General features: G+C 34.3%; 1 protein-coding gene across 1 annotated transcript in view; it reads right to left on the bottom strand.

Moving 5' to 3' along the window:
- LOC120225705 (cyclic nucleotide-binding domain-containing protein 1-like) overlaps positions 1 to 19,733 on the bottom strand; it is a 293,014-nt gene that overhangs the window by 53,110 nt on the left and 220,171 nt on the right. Inside the window, exons 5-6 of the mRNA XM_039223885.1 lie at positions 1,596 to 1,733; positions 269 to 401 (exon numbers count right to left, since the gene is read on the bottom strand). Coding sequence (XP_039079816.1) covers positions 269 to 401; positions 1,596 to 1,733 — 271 coding nt within the window. The remainder of the gene's footprint in view (positions 1 to 268; positions 402 to 1,595; positions 1,734 to 19,733) is intronic.

Raw genomic sequence — 19,733 nt, 5'->3', positions numbered from 1 at the left:
GAAGGGCAGGGCCATGAGGAAATAGGGGGGTGTGGAAATAAGGCCAGTCCTGAGAACTTCAAGCCAATACAGAATGATTTTTTAATAAAAAATCAGGCAGTAATCTAAATGTCTAATTAAAAGGTCACATTAAGTAACTTAATGTGCTTAAGTACACTAAGTAAAATAATATGAAGAAATGTTGTATCAAACATTAAAACTAAAAAAAATTATAAATTGCAATAATATGTTATATAAAGAAAATGATTCAAAATTGCATTAAACTCACCATGACCTGGAGGAAATTTTTTCCATTTAATGAGTGCAACTAGCTCACATATGGATAAAGTAGGCCACTCCTCATAATATGGACAATTACGAATTAATTTCATCTTTTCCTTATTTTCAAGTTTTATTTTTTCCTGAAAAAGTCATTTAAAAAGGAGAAATGTATAGCAGAGAGATAAATGGCATAACAGAAAAATAAAGGTTGTATAGCATAAAATACATTTATATTTTATAGGAGCATCATTCTATGACCACATAACCATATTGAAATTTTAGTCTTCTGGTGTGCTGCTAAAATTATATTTTCCCACCTTTCACAATATTTTTAGACTTCCATAAGTATTTTAGTATTAAAAAAAAACCTGTCACAATCCAGACTAAACCCAAATGTTGTATGTGATAATATCAAATAATTGATGCTTATATTTTAAAAATAAAACATACAAAATATTGTTAGAAGTTACCCACTCTGAATCCAGGGATTTGGAAGGAAGTTGAATTTTGAGATAGTCATCTGTACCACTGACACTGAGATTACTGTATCAAAAGAAATACTGACTATTTTTAGAGACCTAAATCAAGAAGATGTATGACTCCTCATCTCCCTCCAACCAGAGCACCCAACTGTAGCTGATGCCATGTCCTGTTGCACTGGCAACAGATTTAGATTCTTTCAAGAAAAGCTGGCAGAGCAGGAAAATGGGGGCCTTTTGATGCAGCCATTTATACGAACTTTCTTTGTCATCAGGTGAGGAGAAATAAAAAATTAAAAAGGGGAAATTCTGTATTTGGAGGAGAATAAGTTAGTAAACTTGAAGTAAATAAATTATCTTAATGTAGCAGAATTAGGGGATCAGAATTAAGTTGTGATCACCTATTCATGCAGCTCTGGGTTTTTAATGTCTATTAAAACAATGAAATAGCATGCCAATTATTCCCAACTGGTTTTTTTTTTTTCAGGTGGACTGTACAGATTTAGAGATCTGTCTCTGATTGTCTGGTATCCCTAACACATGACATGCTGTTGACACCCAAAACATATTTGTTGAATGAATACATGAATAAATGAATGCATAAATGAATGGATTTGAAATTCATGAGAAACTAAAATACACAGAAAATATATTCATAGAGACTTTTCTTTCTATTTCAACTACCCATCATCTTCAGAAGCTTAAGTAATGTTCATCAAATAAACTATATTTTTATTGTCTCCAAGTTAACTTATATTAAAAAATACAAAAAATATGGCATCTTCTGTCTAGAGGCAAAACTTGGCTTGAATTTATACATCTACTGTGTTAATAAAAGATTAGATATGATCATACCGATTTTAACCTTGCAAAATCCTTTGCTGGGATTTTAAGAATTTCACAATCTTCTTCTGTGATCACTGAATACTCCTTTGTTTCTAATTCAGTCTGAGCTGTAACTTCCAGGGTTCCAAAAGTACTCCATTGTCGAAGCTATAAAAATATGGAGGTAACTTAAACTTCATTATCATTCATCAACACAAAAGTACCAGTGATTGTGACAGGAGTAGTCTAGGAGTCTGCAAAAGCATTGACTGCAGGTCAAACCTCGAGTCTATGAAAAAAGGGGATCTAAACAGTCTTGCATGGGTGTCATACTTCTGCCCAATGTTACCTTCCCAGAGCAAGAAAAAATTTCCATATTCTCAATAGCATGAAGAAAATAACTTATAAGAATAGATCTTCTGTTTTATCCACTGATTCATTTGAAGTGCATAGAATAATGCCTGAAACAGGGTAGCCATTCAATAAATATTTGTGAAAGAGTGAAGAAAATAGTACTTACATATTGGTCTGCTACTTATTTTACTATCATCATTTATTGGTAGTAATAATGAAAATGAACACAGTGTTATGCAGTACATAAATCACTGGCATATATATATACCTATGTGTAGGGTGTTGTAGCTTATTATGTAAAAGATAAATAATTAGTGTGCCAAATGTTACACTAGAATACTTATTGTAAATTATTAGAATATAATGAGAACATATAGATATTATATATCTATCATAGATAATATATATTTATGAAATTGAGAAGCTTCTTAAGGGAAACATCAGGTCTATAAGGTTAAGGTGATATGCAAGGATGTCTGCTCCTGCATTTCAAATCCATAGAAAGGCTGAATAGTTATCTTTTTGGTTGAATGGATATCTGAGATTGAATTTTAAAGTCCAGAAATAAAGAGGGATTTTAAATGGTCACTGCTGAAGCCAAAGTGATTCACAGTGATAACAAACTAGGATAAAGGCCTAAGGGGTTGAATTCCAGGGTTTGTCATACATGTGGGAAAAGGAGATGAGACGTAAGACCATTCAAGATGAAAAACTGGAATTGAGCCTTCTTGTATAAAGCCTAGGAACTTGGAGGATCACCTATACGTGAAATGGAGGCAACAAAAACTTTACCCACTAATCTAGCTGTGGAACTGGATACAGACTAGGTCTATAAATTGTGTGAGTACAGAGTATACATTTATAAACTGTACAGAACCCAAAGGTAAAAGATTATTGTAAAGTCTGATACCCAGCTAGAAAAACAGCTAGGATCCAGGAAAGTATAAACTTATTTATTTATTTTTTAATGTTTTTTATTTATTTCTGAGACAGGGAAACAGCATGAGCAGGGGAGGGTCAGAGAGAGAGGGAGACACAGAATCTGAAGCAGGCTCCAGGCTCTGAGCCAGCTGTCAGCACAGAGCCCGACAAGGGGCTCGAACCCACGAACTGTGAGAACCGTAAGATATGACCTGAGCTGAAGTCGGATGCTGAACCGACTGAGCTACCCAGGTGCCCCAGAAAGTAGAAATTTAAAACCTTATGTATGAATTGAGGAAAAAAGGAATTCGAATTGGAAGCAAATCCTCCTAATAACAAAATCACAGTAAAAAAATAAACCTCACAAGTGAAAAAAGCCCTGCGATGGTAAGTCAACAAAGAACTTTTAAAAAATCAACAACATAGAAGAAACTATTACAATTCATATATTAGATCGTAAAACCAGAGAATGGCATTGTGTAAGCAAAAAGGCATTTTGTAAAAGAACAAAATTAAACTTTTTTTTTTAATGTTTTATTTATTTCTAGAGGAGAGAGAGAGAGAGACAGCGTGAGCAGGGGAGGGTCAGAGAGAGAGGGAGTCACAGACTGAAACAGGCTCCAGGCTCTGAGCTGGCAGTCAGCACAGAGCGCGACGCGGGGCTCGAACCCACGAACCGCGAGATCATGACCTAAGTGAAAGTCGGACGCTTAACCGACTAAGCCACCCAGGCGCCCCAAAATTAAACTTTTTAAGATAAAAAAAAAGTTATTAAAATGTTCATTGTACACATTAATTACAACTGAAGAAAAATTCATGAAATGGATAAAACATGAGGAAAATCATTCAGAATAAAACATATGAAATATAGGAAATATAGGAATTTGAAATAAGATTTTAAGAGATATGGAAGATAGATTAAGACCATTCTATCCCAGCATACTAGGATTCCCTGAAGAATCACTTATGATGTAAGTGAAAATAGCACTAAATTTTCCAGAATAGGGAAGAGGTGAGTCTTAGAAATGAAGTAATACACAAAATCTCGATGTCTCTTTGTATTTTGCATTCCTGCTCAGGTTTTGGTATACTCCATTAATCTTTCTCTTCCAAGTCTCCCTTCATCATCTTGTTGTCAATCAGTAAATTCAAGTAGATATTTTTCCATATTTTCAAATTGATTTTAGGATAAAACTTAGTTTGAATTACCTAATAAACCATTAAGGAAGCAGAAGTCCCTCATGACCTTGAATAATATTCTTAAGGCTTTCTTTCTTGATGCATCAACCAATATCATCAAACTCCCTAATACTGTTACAGAATCTGGTCTGGATAACCCAGCAGAAGAACCAAGTGACACTTGGAGATCTTAGAAGGCAAAGATTTATTTTACACTGGTGGGCTCAGGAGAGATCTTTCTCCAGATGTCTGAGTCCCGAGCATAAGCAGAGGGAATAAGTTATAGTCTGTTACTTCCACATTCCTCATTAATAGTAATTTGGCGCTGAACAAGCAGGGTGGGAAGAACTCGGAAGGAGAGTCTTCTGTCAGGGACAGGTATTTCCCTATCAGTTCTGTCAGCAGTCTTATAACAGATTTTTCCCTATCAAAATTATTAGGAAAATGTTACATTTCTAATACCCTTTACATACTATATGTATGAATTATTGTATAATAAATTATGTGCTTTATTGTTTTGTTCGATAACATGCAATGGTCTCGTAAGGACACTCAAAATATTAATAGTTATGTCACTATCTTAAAACTTTGAAGATAAATAAATGTATTTCCTTCTCTCTAATATAGGAAGATTTTCAGCAGCAAAGCAGAAGGGTTGAATATAATCATTATCTGATGCCACTTTGAGACCAGTACAATTCTACCCAAATATCCTTAACTTCTAAAAATTCAGTTGTAGGGGTGCCTTTGGTAGCTCAGTTGGTTAAGCTTCCAAATCTTGATTTCAGCTCAGATCATGATCTCACAACCAGTTGTGGGTTCAAGCCCTGCATTGGACTGTGCACTGACAGTCCTATTAAAATCACCCAGTATAGTGGTGGATTTGCCTTTCTCTCTCTCTTTCTTTCTTTCTTTCTTTCTTTCTTTCTTTCTTTCTTTCTTTCTTTCTTTCTTTCTTTCTTTCTTTCTTTCTTTTCTTTTTCTTTCTTTCTTCTCTTTCTCTCTCTCTTTCTTTCTTTCCCTCTCCTCTCCTCTCCTCTCCTCTCCCTCCCTCTCTCTCTTTCTTTCTTTCTCACCAATGTTTACTTTTATGTTTTAAAGTAATGTTTCAGTGCCTATTATTTTATAATAATTATGAAATATTTCTCTGTACTTTTAATAATGTTCTTGCAATGAAGTCTATTTTCTAACTATTAGAAGAGCAACATCAGCTTTCTTTGGGTTAGTGTAATCTGGTTTATCATTTTCCATTATTTTACTTTGCAACTTCTGGTATATTTGTAATAACGTGTGTCTGCATATAGGGAGTTATTTTATGTACTGTGACAATCTTTACTCATTAATTAAAATACTTAGGCTGTTTACATATAGAGTAATAACAGGCATATTTAGGTTTACATTTGCCATTTAATATTTGCTTTCTATTTGTCTATTTTTGTGTGTCATTTCTTCCTTTTTATTTAGTGCCGAACACTGAGTATGAAAATCTGTTATTGTTGTAGATGATATCTTTCTCCGAAATGCTTTACTTTTCAACTGACAGGTAGTGAGTGTAGAAGCATTTTAACATGATCCAATCAGAAACTGAGGTGTCTGAGGCTAGATTTATTTAGTCCTGGGTTTTGTGGACTAACATGTTTATCAGAACTTCTTATCCTTAATAAACACAGAACTCTTTTTTTTTTTAATTTTACGTATTTATTTTGAGAGAGAAAGAGACAGTGTGAGTGGGGAGGGGCAGAGGGAGAGGGAGCCAGAGAACCCCAAGCAGTCTCCATGCTGCCAGTGCAGAAACCGATGCGGGGCTTAAACTCATGAAACCATGAGATCATGACCTGAGCCGAAACCAAGAGTTGGACATTTAACTGACTAAACCACCCACATGCCCCTAGACACGGAATTCTTAATTTCTCCCTGTCAAATGCTATGAGACTGATGACAGTTCTTCTTGTTAGACTTATAGCTACATATTTTAACTTGGGTTCTGTAATGATGAGTTTTATGTCAACTTGGCTGGGTTATGGAGTACTCAAATAAATTGGTCAAATATTATTCTGGGTGTTTCAGGATGAGTTGAACATTTAGATTAGTACACATAGTAAAACAGATTGCCTTTTATACTGTGGCAGGCTTTACCCAATCAGCTGAAGCCCTGAATAAAACAAAACACTGATCCATAATCAAAGTAAGAGAGAATTTAGGAGAATTCTTCATTCAGAGGCCTTTAATCTGATTTCCCTAGACATCAGTGATCCTAGTTTTCCAGCATTTTCCAGCATTCAGATTCAAACTAGATATTGATTTGACAGATTTTGGCCTTCCAGTCTCCATAACTGACTGAGCCAATTCCTTATTAGCTTATCTATCTATCATCTATCCATCCATCCATCATCTATCCACCCATCCATCCATCCATCCATCCATCCATCCATCCATCCATCCATTCATCCATCCACCTATCCTACTGGTACTGACGTTCAGATTTTTAGCCTCCTGTTCTATAAATCTTGGGAATAAGCAAATTCCTAAAAGAAAAGAAAGGCATATCAAGCTACCTTTCCTCTGATTTTCTTTTCCCAGTATCTTGCCCCCTCAAGTCCTGATTGTCTAGGTAGACTGAACTTAAAATTCTATCACTCTGGTATTCTAAGATTCCTGAAAGTTCTGATCCACTGTTTTCTGTTTATTCATCCCTATGATAATTAAGAATTGGCAGTTGCCTCAAAGGAAAGCAACAGGAAATGTCTGACTCAAAACAATGTTATTTCCTTTCTTTTTTGAATTATGGCACTTCAAATCCTGATTCCCCTGGTTGCTCTCAAATATCTTCAGACAGTTGTTTGGTTGGTTGCTTTTATCCAGCTTTAATAGTGTTCTCAGCAAGGAGATTGTTTTGATGCAAACTACTCATCCTGGCCAAAACAGGCTGAGTTTTAGCAAACTAAATGACTGTCTCTTTAAAATAAGATCTACTTCTCTTTGTATCGTTTGGACTTTGTTGGCTTACCCTTATCATCCCATATCACTCAAAATAATCAACTGAACAACGACATCCAAACCTTTCTCATAGAAGATAAAGGAAGGGTAGAGATTTTGGCAAGGTGTTCCACAAGTTTTTACATAAATTAGTGTCTATAATAAGAAAAATATTCTGAAAAGCCTGTTCCTGGTTTTTACTGTTTTTTTCCCCACTAAATGGAAAAATTAGATGGCAGCAGCCTATTAACACAAGGAAGAAATTAGTAACATCCAAGGGAGGATAGATAGATAGATAGATAGATAGATAGATAGATAGATAGATCTTTTTTCTTTCTCTGTAGATGGATATGATAAGCAAGTCAATGAATATTAATTCATTAATAACAGAATTTATTAATACCTGAACTATTCATTCATATCAGGTATTAGTAAGAATAATGTAAGTACTTAGCATTCATTGCTATTTGCAAGTTATATATGCCATATGTCCTTGTATGTCCTGTTTAATTTTCTCTGTCAATTAAACTTTTTAAAAATCTTTTAAAAACTTCACAATTTCTAGTTCATATAAAAGATATATTTAGGAGTGTAGGAAAGGAATGTATTGACAAATAAAAATAGTACCTAAAAAAATCATAGGAAACATATTCCTGTATAAGTGTCACAGTGCCTACAATGTAAAGTCTCCTGAACAGCCCAGACTGCATATTATTAGCACATGAGCACAGTTTAGCTGATAACCATGAACTTAATCTTAGGTATACCCCAAGTATTCCCTTCTGCATTAATTTTTTTTTTTTTTTTATGTTTGAGAGAGACCAACTCATACAACACATTCCTCATTGATTGGAACAACAATTTCCTTTTCCTGTTCTGTTACATTTGGACTGCTGACTTTTTGCTAAAGAGATATAACCTTTTGTTTTATGTCCTCAGAAGGTGCCAAATGGCTACATTGAATTCTGAAGGAGTCACCCAATACAATTCAGCACTTTCATCAATCTAATTTGGAAATATTTAAGACATAATTCAATCAGAAGTATAATTCAAAATTTAAACCAATTAATTAAAAAATAATATTCGGACAAATAATATATGTTTCATAATTTTCTAAAATTGTTGGGGCTCAATAAGTATTGCTGACTAGTTAGAGGTGAGAAAAATCACTTTTTGTATCATTATTATTATTATTTGACTGCTTTTTATTTTCTTATTACAAGGGAGAAATAAATCTATCTGATATGTAGGAGTGTACCATTACCACTAAAAATAACCATTCCAGCATGCCATTTGGTGAAATTGACATTATACTGCAGAAAATATTGATATTATACTGTAGAATTGATTTATATTGTGGAAAATATAACAATGAATGGCATCTTCCCAATCATTTAAGAATAAGCACTAAAGACTAAAAGTACTTCTATATTATAATATGAAATACAATATCAATTAAAGAAAAAGCTAGTATCTATTTTAAATAACCATACACTTTAAAATATTAGCATGTAAAGTTTATTAAAAACTTAATGGCGCATATTCTGAAATGCGTACTTTATAGGTATTTATGCTCAAGTGTTCATCACATGTTCATTAGCTATTGCGGTTATAAAATCTAAAGTTCCTTAATGGATTGATGTTATTCATGCGTTATATGGTTTACTTATTTATAAATTAATTGGTTTGGTGTGATTTGGATTTTATATGAAAAATGATATATTTTTGGTCAGACTACTTAATAAACTAAAAACATTGTTTTCAACTTTATATTCAAAATAGAACATTTTATCCATATAACACCGAATTCAATGGCTCATATATCCATTATTCTGAGTTTAATATGTTCTTATAAATAAGATTCAGTTAAATAAGCTAAGATATAAAGTGAAATAACTGTGTCAGTCTAATCTCAATGTGAAAATGATTTAATATTTACATTTTTGCTTATAGTTAAAATAAGTATTTTGAACTGCATTTTGGGATTTTTCCTTATTCACTATTAAAGAATATAATTTTCTTAACTATACTCTCTACTATTATAATTGTGAAGCCTACTTTTTAAACTTTTCAATCAATAGTAAACGTATAAAAATAATGGGATGCATGTGTCTCTTCAAATCAATATTTTTATATCTTTTGGGTACATACTTAATAGTTCAATTGCTGGATCTAGGGTAGTTCTATTTTCAACTTTTTTATGGAAGCTCTACGTTGTTTTTCAGGGTGGCTGCACCAGTTTGCATTCCCACCAGCAGTGTAAGAGAGTTCCCTTTTTCCGCATCCTCACCAACATCTGTGGTTTTCTATGTTGTTAATTTTAGCCATTCTGACAGATATGAGGTGGTATCTCATCGTGGCTTTGATTTGTATGTCCTTGATGATGAGTGATGTTGAGCATCTTCTCCTGTGTCTGACAGACATCTGTATGTATTCTTTGGGAAATGTTTCTTAATGTCTTCTACTGGTTTCTTAACTAGATTATTGTTTTGGGGGTTTGAGTTTGATAAATTCTTTATAGATTTTGGATACTAATCCTATATCAAATATACTATTTGCAAATATTCTCTCCCATTTCACAGGTTGCCTTTTAGTTTTGTTGATTCTTTCTTTTGTTGTACAGAAGTTTTTATCTAGATGAAGTCCCAATAATTCATTTTTGCTTTGGCTTCCCTTGCTTCAGGAAACATATGTAGTAAGAAGTTGCTAGGCCAACATTAAAGAAATTGCTGCCTATATTCCCCTCTAGGATTTTCATGGTTTCCTGTCTCACGTTTAGGTTTTTCATCCATTTGAATTTATTTTTGTGTTTGGTTTAAGAAAGTGGTCCAGTTAAAACCTTCTTGATTTTATTTTTTAAGTGTATTTAGTGTGTGTGTATGTGCGTGTGTGTGTGTGTGTGTGAGAGAGAGAGAGAGAGAGAGAGAGAATGAACAAATGGGCGAGGGGCAGAGAGAGAAGGGGATGAGGGTCCTAAGTGGGCTCTGCTCTGACAGCAGAGAACTTGATGTGGGGCTCGAACTTACAAACCGTGAGATTATTAATTGAGCTGAATTCGGTGCTTAACTGACTAAGCCATCCAGGCCCCCTTTTTTATTTTAAACAAATATCCTTATACTATACTTCTATAAGTATATTTAGAATCTATTGCTGTCATGACATCATGAAGAAATTCTACCACATGCTTTTTAAAAATATTTCAGCAAATTCCTTTTATAATTAAGTTTGTGATCCCAAATTGATTCTTATGTAGGATGTGAAGTAAACATGTAGCTTGATCTATTCTATTCACATAGATAACTGATTGCCTTAGTTCATACTAATGAATCATCCCACCACCCTCCCCACTGTTTTTCATGACACAGTTTTACCATAATAGTGATTACATATGTGGATCTAATTCTTGGACTCTGGCTGCTCATATGTTCATCTCTGACCCACTATTAATCATTATAAAAGCACTATAGCAATTATATAGTTTTATTTTAAGTCTTGATATATGTACTCCTTCTGCAAGTGTCTTCTTCAGGAAGATCTAGCTATTCATTTTTTTTAATGTTTATTTATTTACTTGGGGGAGAAAGAGAGAGAGAATTCCAAGTAGGCTCCACACTGTCAGCACAGAGCCCCATGTGGGCTCAATCCCACAAACTGTCAGATCATGACCTGAGCTGAAATCAAGAGTCAGATGCTAAACCAACTGACCCATCCAGGGACCCCATGTATCTCGCTACTCTTAGCCTTTTGCTCTTTAGTATCATTTTTAGAACCACCCTGTAAAGTTCCGCAAGGAAATTACTTGAACTTTTTCACTGACATTGCATAAAACCCATCAGTCACTTTGAGAGACTTGTATCCTTAAAATATTGAATATCTCTGTCCACTAAATATAGTATAACTACATTTAAGCCTTCTCTAATATCTTTGTAAAAATGTTTAAATTTTTTAAATGTTTGTTTTTGAGCGAGAGACAGAGTGTGAGTGGGGGAGGTTCAGAGAATCAGAGAGAGAGGGAGACACAGAATCCAAAACAGGTTGGAGGCTCTGAGCTAATAATAATTGAATATTATTCTATCATTATTATTATTATTATCATTCTGTGGTAGAATTTCTTCATGATTCATGACAGCAATAGAGTAATATACTTATAGAAGTATACTATATTCTATCTGATAATAATACAAGAAATTGATAGATGCCTTCTTGTTAGATGAAATATTGCTGTAAAAAAAGAAAATCCTTTGAGAAAACAATTAAACACATAAGTTTATCTGAAAACAATTGTGTATACATTTGTGTGTATGTGTTTCTTTACATATTGGTTGAGTGAAGTCACCTCTTTAAGGAATTATCATCATCTAGAATGTATTACAATGAAGGTTTACTAAAACTTTCAATAAACACTTTCTGATTTTCAATAATATAGTTAGCTGTATATTTTGTTCAGTTTGATTTATGCAAATATATTTCTGAAGATGGGTAAAAACAGTTTCTTAAACAATTGTTTGGGGGGAAAATGAGCTAGTTGCCTAAGCCAGTTAAAAATAAGTAAGAACTGATTTCCAGTACTGTTACACACATACACACACATACACAAAGTTTCCACACAAATGACAAGCTCATAAAAGAGAGAAATAAATTATGGTCATCATAATTGACAAGGACACTAAGTAAATGTAAACATTATTTTTAGTTAATAAAAAATAGAGTTACAAGGAGTTCTACTTAAACCAAGGAATTTCAATCCCCATTCTCAAAGTAGGGCCTGATGAGCTGACCTTTTGTTCTCACAGTGGACTGTGCTTGTTTAATCACCCTAATCACACCATCAAACTGGAACTATCAGCTACACTTCCAGCCGTCCCCCCACATCATCGTCTTCTCCAAGGCCAAGAAAATTTCTCATTTATCTCAGTACCAAACACATAGTATGTGTTAAAAAACATCTGTTGAACTAAAATGACCATAAGAAAAATGCTAAAATACAACCTTTTATCAAAACAGATAAGGACCTCTTAAGTGGCAAATTTCATGATTATCTCAACTGGCAGAACTAAGTTAAAAGCTTATATTCCTGCCATTGACCAGGGAATATGGTTAAAAGATTCTTAAAAGGAGGGAAAGGAAATAAAGTAATCGAATCTATATTTGAAAGTAATGCTATTAAAGGGGAGGAGCCCAGCCCGAGACTCAATCAGAATTTGTTTGCTGTTCTAATTTCATTTTTTTATCTACTAATAACCTAATAAAAACATAATGTTCAGCCATCCTCTGTATTGTGTTCAATAAAGAATTTATTAGGGGCAAGCATAGTTCTTGAATTATGTCTAAATGTACTTGGATTTTTTGCCATCAACAAGTCAAAGAGAAACATAATCTTTAGATCTGTGATACTCTAAGTGCTCTCCTCTCACCTACAGCTCTCACTAATTTATGAGAAATACACCCACCAGTCATAGAAGGAACACTTTTCATGGTCAAGTGTAGTCCTTTAGGGGGAAAAATGGTCCTTTGTCTTCAGAATATAACTATGATCAGATACACCTCAAATAACTGGAAGTTTAAATTCACATGCTTCCAGAAAAGAAATAGTAGATAGTAAGAAAGCACTATTACAAAGAACTTGGAATGAACTGAAAGGTCAAACACATTGAATAAAACATTGAGGTTGTTTGTTGCTTGAACAAGTGGGAAGAATCAAATAATTATCAAGGAAAACAGCACACTAAGGAAGGCAATCTGATGGAGAAACTTTGAGCAGCACATACAGCCAACTTCAAAAAATTTATTTCTATGTGTTTTCACAAGCTGTCAAGATATATCAAAAGAACACTTTAAAGACTTATGGTGCTAAGGGAGAAAACATTTGTGAGCCAGAACAACATAAGATCATTTTGTTATTTATGTTTTTTGATTTAATTACTGATCTTTAGGCATGGGAAGGAAGAATATCGGTTCCCAAATCTGTTGACTCAAAGAGAGCAAGAAGGGATGGATTTGTTGAAGAGGAAGTAAACTGTTGGCAATGTGGAACACCTGCAATGCTGAGACACCTCACCTGTATCCATCAGAACAGCAGTCTGGGACTGAGTAAATCCGGTCACCTGAACAAGTTTCCACAGCTGGCCAATGGAAGCAATGGAATTTAAAACATTTGAATTATGCAGTTGTTCAAGTGTTTATTTTTTTCACATGGATATGAGTATAATCTTCTTTGAAACTGTGGATTTATAGTTATTGACCATAGTATAAGAAAACATAGTTTATATACACATAGATCTTGCAGCATCAGTCTATCTTGTCTTATTCTGCTTAATAGAGACATAAAATGTTTTCTGATGCTAGGAACCACACTCAAGGCTCTACAAATATTACCTCACTGAGAACCCTTAACAACATTATGACATTATTAAAAAATGTTTAAATGTTTATTTATTTTTGAGAAAGAGAGAGAGTGTGAGCAGGAGGGGCAGAGAGAGAGGGAGACACAGAATCTAAAGCAGGCTCCAGGCTCTGAGCTGTCAACACAGAGCCTAACACGGGGCCAAACTCATGGACTGGGATATCATGACCTGAGCCAAAGTGGGACCCTCAACTGATTGAGCCACCCAGGCACCCCTAATATATTCATTTTTTAAATGATAAAAATTAGACTCAGAAGGCTAAGAAACTTTTCCAAGATCACACAGTCATAAAGGAGCAGAGCCAATACTGGAACTAGGCAGTTTGGCTTCAGAGCCTGAGCTGGCTCAGTCACTTCCCTGTGCTACCTGTGTATGCTCAGAGCCAGGTGCAGAATAGGTAAGGAACAGATACTTTGTGAATATAAAAAAGGATAAGTACAGATCTTCATTTAAATATTAAATTTCTTTAATTGGCTTCACTTCCAGATTTTTAAAAAATTTAAGAGTTTGAAATCTATGTGTCAAATGAGAGGAACAGATTATTTTAAATGGCTTTATACTTATTTCTGTGATCCTTTCTCTCAAATAACTGTAATCATTTACTCCCTCTTTACAGCATAGCTCTATTTTCATGCACAGATGTAATCTGATCATGTAAATAAAAATAAAACATGATAACTATTCAGTAAATATTTGACATGCATAACATTTATTTCCTGTACCTTTTTTGAAAAAAAAATTATATAGTTTACTTATTTTTGAGACAGAGAAGGACAGAGCACAAGTGAGGGGTAGGGGCAGAGAAAGAAGGAGACACACAGAATCTGAAATAGGCTCCAGGCTCTGAGCTGTCAGAACAGAACCTGATATGGGGTTCAAACCCACAAACAGCAAGATCACGACCTAAGCCGAAGTTGGAGCCTTAACCGACTGAGCCACCCAGGTGCCCCTGTTTCTTGTACCTTCTACATCTTATATTCTATGATCTTTTCTTAGCCTTCCTTTCTCATTCCTTTCCTCCTTCAACTTTCACTGACCTCAGATTGTCCCTTGCCTTCTCGAATCACAACTGCTGTACCCCAATTACTTTTTCTGGAGACTTTACTTTTGAGAGCAATTTTAGGTTTACAATAAAAATGAGAGGAAGATACAGAGACTTCCCATAATTTTCTGCCCCCACACATGTATACTCTCCCTCATCATCAACATCACTCATCAGAATAGTACAGTTTTTTAGCAAGGATGAACCTAAATTGACACGTAACTATCACCCAAACTTCATGACTTACATTACAGTTTGTTCTTGGTGTGTACAGTCTAATGATTTGGACACAATTGTATAATGATATATATTCATCATTATAAAATCATACAACAGACTATTTTTACTGCCCTAAACATCCTCTGTGCTGTGCCTATTCATCTTTCCTTCTACTACCACTCCTGGCAACCACTAATTTCTTAAGGTCTCTATGGTTGCGTCTTTTTCAGAATGGGATATAGTTAGAATTATACAATATATAACATTCTCAGACTGGCTTCTTTCCCTTTGTAATATGCAACTAAGGTTTTTCCATGTCTGTTCATGACTTGATAGCTCATTTCTTTTTAGCAATGAATAAGGTTCCATTGTCTGGATATACCACAGTTTATTCCTCTATTCACCTACTAAAGAACATCTTATTCCTTTAAAGTTTTGGCAGTTATGAAAAAAGGTACTATTAACACCCCTGTTCAGGGTTTTGTGTGGGCATAGCTTTTGTGCATAATTCCTTGATAAATACCACAGGGCACAATTGTTGAATGAGGTGGTAAGAGTACATTTACTTTAGTAAGAAACCACCAAATGATCTTCCAAAGTAGCTGCACCATTTCACATTCCTACCAGCAATGAAAGAGAGTTCCAGTTGCTCTGCATCCTTGCTAGGATTTGGTGTTGTCAGTGTTCCAGATTTTGGCCATTTTATTAGGTGTATAGTAGTATTTCATTACTGTTTTAATTTTCCTTTTTCTTTTTTTCTTTTTCTTTTTTGAATTTTTGAATTTTTTTTTTTTAAATTTCTGAGAGAGAGAGAGAGAGAGAGCGAGCAGGGGAGGGTCAGAGAGAGAGGGAGATACAGAATCTGAAACAGGCTCCAGGCTCTGAGCTGGCTGTCAGCAAAGAGCCTGACATGGGGCTCAAACCCACGAACTGTGAGATCATGACCTGAGCCAAAGTAGGACGCTTAACCGACTGAGCCACCCAGGCACCCCTGTTGTTTTAATTTGCATTTCCCTGATGAAATATGATGTGGAGTATCTTTTCATATGTTTATTTGCCATATCTTCTTTAGTGAAGTGTCTGTTAAGGTTTTTAGTCCATTTTGTTTTGGTTCAGGTTGTTTGTTTCCTTACTGTTGAGATTTAAGAGTTTTCTGTATATTTTAGAAAGCAGACCTTCATCAGATGCATCTTTTGCAAATACTTCCTCCCAGTCTGTGGTTTGTCTTCCCATTATCTTGATATGATCTTTTGTAGAGGAGAAGTTTTTAATTTTAGGGAAGTACAGCCTATTAATTACTCTTTTCACAGATTGTATCTTTGGTGCTGTATCTAACAAGTTATTACCATACCCAAAGTCATCTAGGTTTTCTCCTATATTATCATCTAGGAGTTTTTATCATTTTGTGTTTTACATTTAGGTCTGTGATCTATTTTGAGTTAATTTTTGTGAAGGGTATAAGGTCTGTGTCTAGATTCACTTTTTGCATGTGAATATCTACCTGTTCTAGCACTATTTCTTGAAAGGACTATATTTACTCCATTGTGTTGCCTTGCTCCTTTCTCAAGGTCAGTTGATTACATTTATGTGGCTGTATGTACTTCTTGACTCTATTCTGTTCCGTTGATCTATTTGCTTATCTGTCCTTTCACTAATACCACACTGTTTTAATTATTACAGCTTTATAGTCAGTCTTGAAGTCATGTAGTTTCAATTCTCCAACTTTGTTCTTCTCCTTCAGTATTGTTTTGGCTATTCTAGGGTCTTTTGCCTCTTCTTATAAACTTTAAGGTGAATTTGTTACCTATAAAATAACTGCTAGGAATTTGATTGGGATTGCACTTAGTCTATTGATCAAGTTGGGAAGAACTGACATCTGGGCAATATTGAAACATCCTATCCTAAACACAGAATAGCTCTACATTTACTTAATTCTTTGTTTTTATTCATCAGGAAAACTACAATGTTTTACTCACATGTATCTTATATGTATTATGGTAGATTTATACCTAAGTATTTAATTTTTAAGGGTGCTAACTAACATAGTTTTGTATTTTAATTTCAAATTCCACTTGTTCACTGTTGGTATATAGAAAAGCAACTGGCTTTTTATATTAACCTTATACTCTGTAACCTTGCTATATTATTAGATCCTAGAGATTTTTGGTTGATACTCACAGATATTCTAATTTAATTTCCCATTTCCTACTTCTTATCCCTTTTATCATCTTATATAGCTAAGATACTTATAGCTAAATGTATACATATATATTCATAAGCATATACATTCATAATCATAATAGTCAAATACAGTGTTGTTATTATTATTATTTTGAACAAACTGTTATCTGTAAGATCAAGTAAGAAGAAAATTTAAAAGTTTTTATCTTATTTATCCCTTCTCTGATCCTCTTTCTTTTGTGTAGATCTTAGTTTCTGACCTATATCATTTTCTTTCTTTCTGAAGAATTTTTTTTTTCACATTTATTGCAAGGCACCTACCTATACCAGCAACAAATTGAGAAAGTCTTTATTTTTCCATCACTTTTGAAAGGTAAATCCCAGGGTACAGAATTCCAGGTTGGTGTTATTTTTCTGTCAACACTAAATACTTCACTCCACTCTCTTCTTCTTGCTTACATGGTATCTGAGAAATCAGATGAAATATTTTGTTCCTCTATATGTAAGATGTCTGCCCCCCGCCCCCCGGCTTCTTTCAGAATTTTTTTCTTTATATTTAAAATTTGTAATTTGAAAATAAAGTGCCAACATGTAGGGGTCTGATGTTGTTCTGTTCTGTTTTGTTTTGTTTTGGCATTTATCTTGCTTGGTGTTCTCTGAGGTTCTGGATCTGAGGTTTATAGTCTGACATTACTTTCTAGAAACTCTTGGTCATTGTTGCTTTGAGTATTTCTTCTGTTCTTTTCTCTTTCTTCTCTTTCTGGTATTCCCATGGTGCATACATTACACCTTCTGTAGTTATCCCTTAATATTCTGCTCTGTTGTTTTCAGTCTTTGTTCTCTTGGCTTTTCATGTTTGGAGATTTCTAATGAGATATCTTCAAGCTAAGAGATTCTTTCTTCAGCCATGTTAAGTGTGCTAATAAGCCCATCAAAGGCATTCTTATTAATGCAGTGTTTTTGACCTCTAACATTTCTCTTTGTCTTTTTTTCTTTAAGTTTTTAAATGTATTGAGAGAGAGAGAATGTGCAAGCAGGAGGGGGGGGGAGAAAGAGAGAGAGAGAGAGAGAGAGAGAGAAACTGACAGCACAGATGCAGGCTTGATCCTAGGAACTGTGGAATCATGACCTGAACTGAAATCAGGACTCAGCCAACTAATTCACCTAGGTGCCCCTCTCTTTGTTTCTTTCTTAGGATTTTCATCTCTCTGTTTACATTGTCCTTATATTCTTACATGCTATCTACTCATTAGAGCCCTTAGTATATTAGTCACAGTTGACAATGTATAGTTTTGTTGTTGTTGTTTGTTTGTTTGTTTGTTTGGAATTTATCCTGTTTTGTGTTCTCTGTGCTTTTGGATTTCACAATATTGTGGGGGGTCTCACTAAGACTGGGTTGCCTTGGACATTTCGACTCTCAGAATTGTCTATACTGGGTTTCCAACAATTTGTCAGAATACAGCTTTTTCTACCCCACTCCCCACACTGGTTCCCTAGATGGTTTCTACTCTTGAGTTTCTACTCTGATAAACTTGTTGCCATGTATTTGCCTGTCTGACTCTCTAATTTTGCAGGCTGTTGTTTGCTCTTTGCCTTCCCTTCTTTTATGTATATAAATAGAGTTGTTAATATTACAGCCTATTTAGCTTTTTTACTTGTTGATACAACAGAGTGGTGACCTCCAAGCTCTTTACATGCATAGCTGCTCCCATTTACTTTTTACTGTTCTGTGCAGCAGATGACATAACCCAACTGCAGTTCAAAAAGTCTGAAGTGACTTTTCTACCAAGTCTTGTAGCTCATGTGTACAAGACTAGGATTTGGTCTCAGACCATTAGACACAAATTTTTCCACTCGAATATATTTTCTTTTCTCTGTAGAATTTAAAATATATTCTGTTTGTGAATATCAATTCTTAGTTAAATGAAGAAAAGTAAAATCAGTATTAACCTACATAGAGAAATTTGTCCTCTGCAGAATATAATTGCATTTTTCTGATTTACAATCCACCTCCCTGCTTGGAACTATAGATGCATAGTCCATATTGAATAGCTCTGGGGTGAGGTTGTGAAAATCTTTTCTTAGGCAAAGTAGCAGAGATTTTTTTTTTTTGATTAGTCATGAAATATGACCAGAAAAAAAGTATATTTTGTTTTTCCAAAAGTAAAAATATGCAATAATCATGTAATACTTTGATTATAACAAATAATTAACTTCTGATTGTAACAAATTAATTTGAACAGTATGGATAAACTATACAGCACTGAAATAGCATCTTTGTTAATTTTTAGTTTATGGGTCATTTCCAGCTATCCCCATTTCTTTTACCACCCCCTCTGTCTTCTCATGCTGAGTCGGTGGTAGCTTTTCCCAAGGATTAGTCCTCAGGTCTCTGATCTACACATTAGGTAGCTCCATTATCTGAAAACTCAACTCTACTGACATGATATCACCATTATTTGAAATACTACAAAATTGCTCTCCATTTCTGACCTGTATCTGTAATGCCAGTCACATCCCAATGTACCTACTGGGCATTTCTCTATAAATATAATTGATATAAAACTCAATCTAACATTCTGTTTGTCTTCTCTAGTTTAGAGGTCTCTCTTATTCTCTACTTTGTATATGATATGTATATGATAAAATAATTTTATCAGTGACTCAAACTCACCCCCCTTCAGTTGTTGACATCCTTAAATAACTAAATTCTAATCCTTTTCTAATTCCCATGTCTTGCAACCATCATGAGTATTCAACTCACATTTAAAATTTTGTTATTGTCTTTATCGTCCTTCCCTTTCTGTCATTATTCCCTCAATAGTAGTTTTATATTTTCATTTCCTGTGCTCAATTCTGTTCATTAATTCTCTCTGTAGTTCTAGTTTGACA

This window comes from Hyaena hyaena, unplaced genomic scaffold (genome assembly GCF_003009895.1).
Source record: "Hyaena hyaena isolate Hyena2069 unplaced genomic scaffold, ASM300989v1 scaffold_1482, whole genome shotgun sequence".
Taxonomy (NCBI): Eukaryota; Metazoa; Chordata; class Mammalia; order Carnivora; family Hyaenidae; genus Hyaena; species Hyaena hyaena.
The sequence above is the reverse complement of the archived record's forward strand: the minus strand, read 5'-3'. Positions and strand labels throughout refer to the sequence as shown.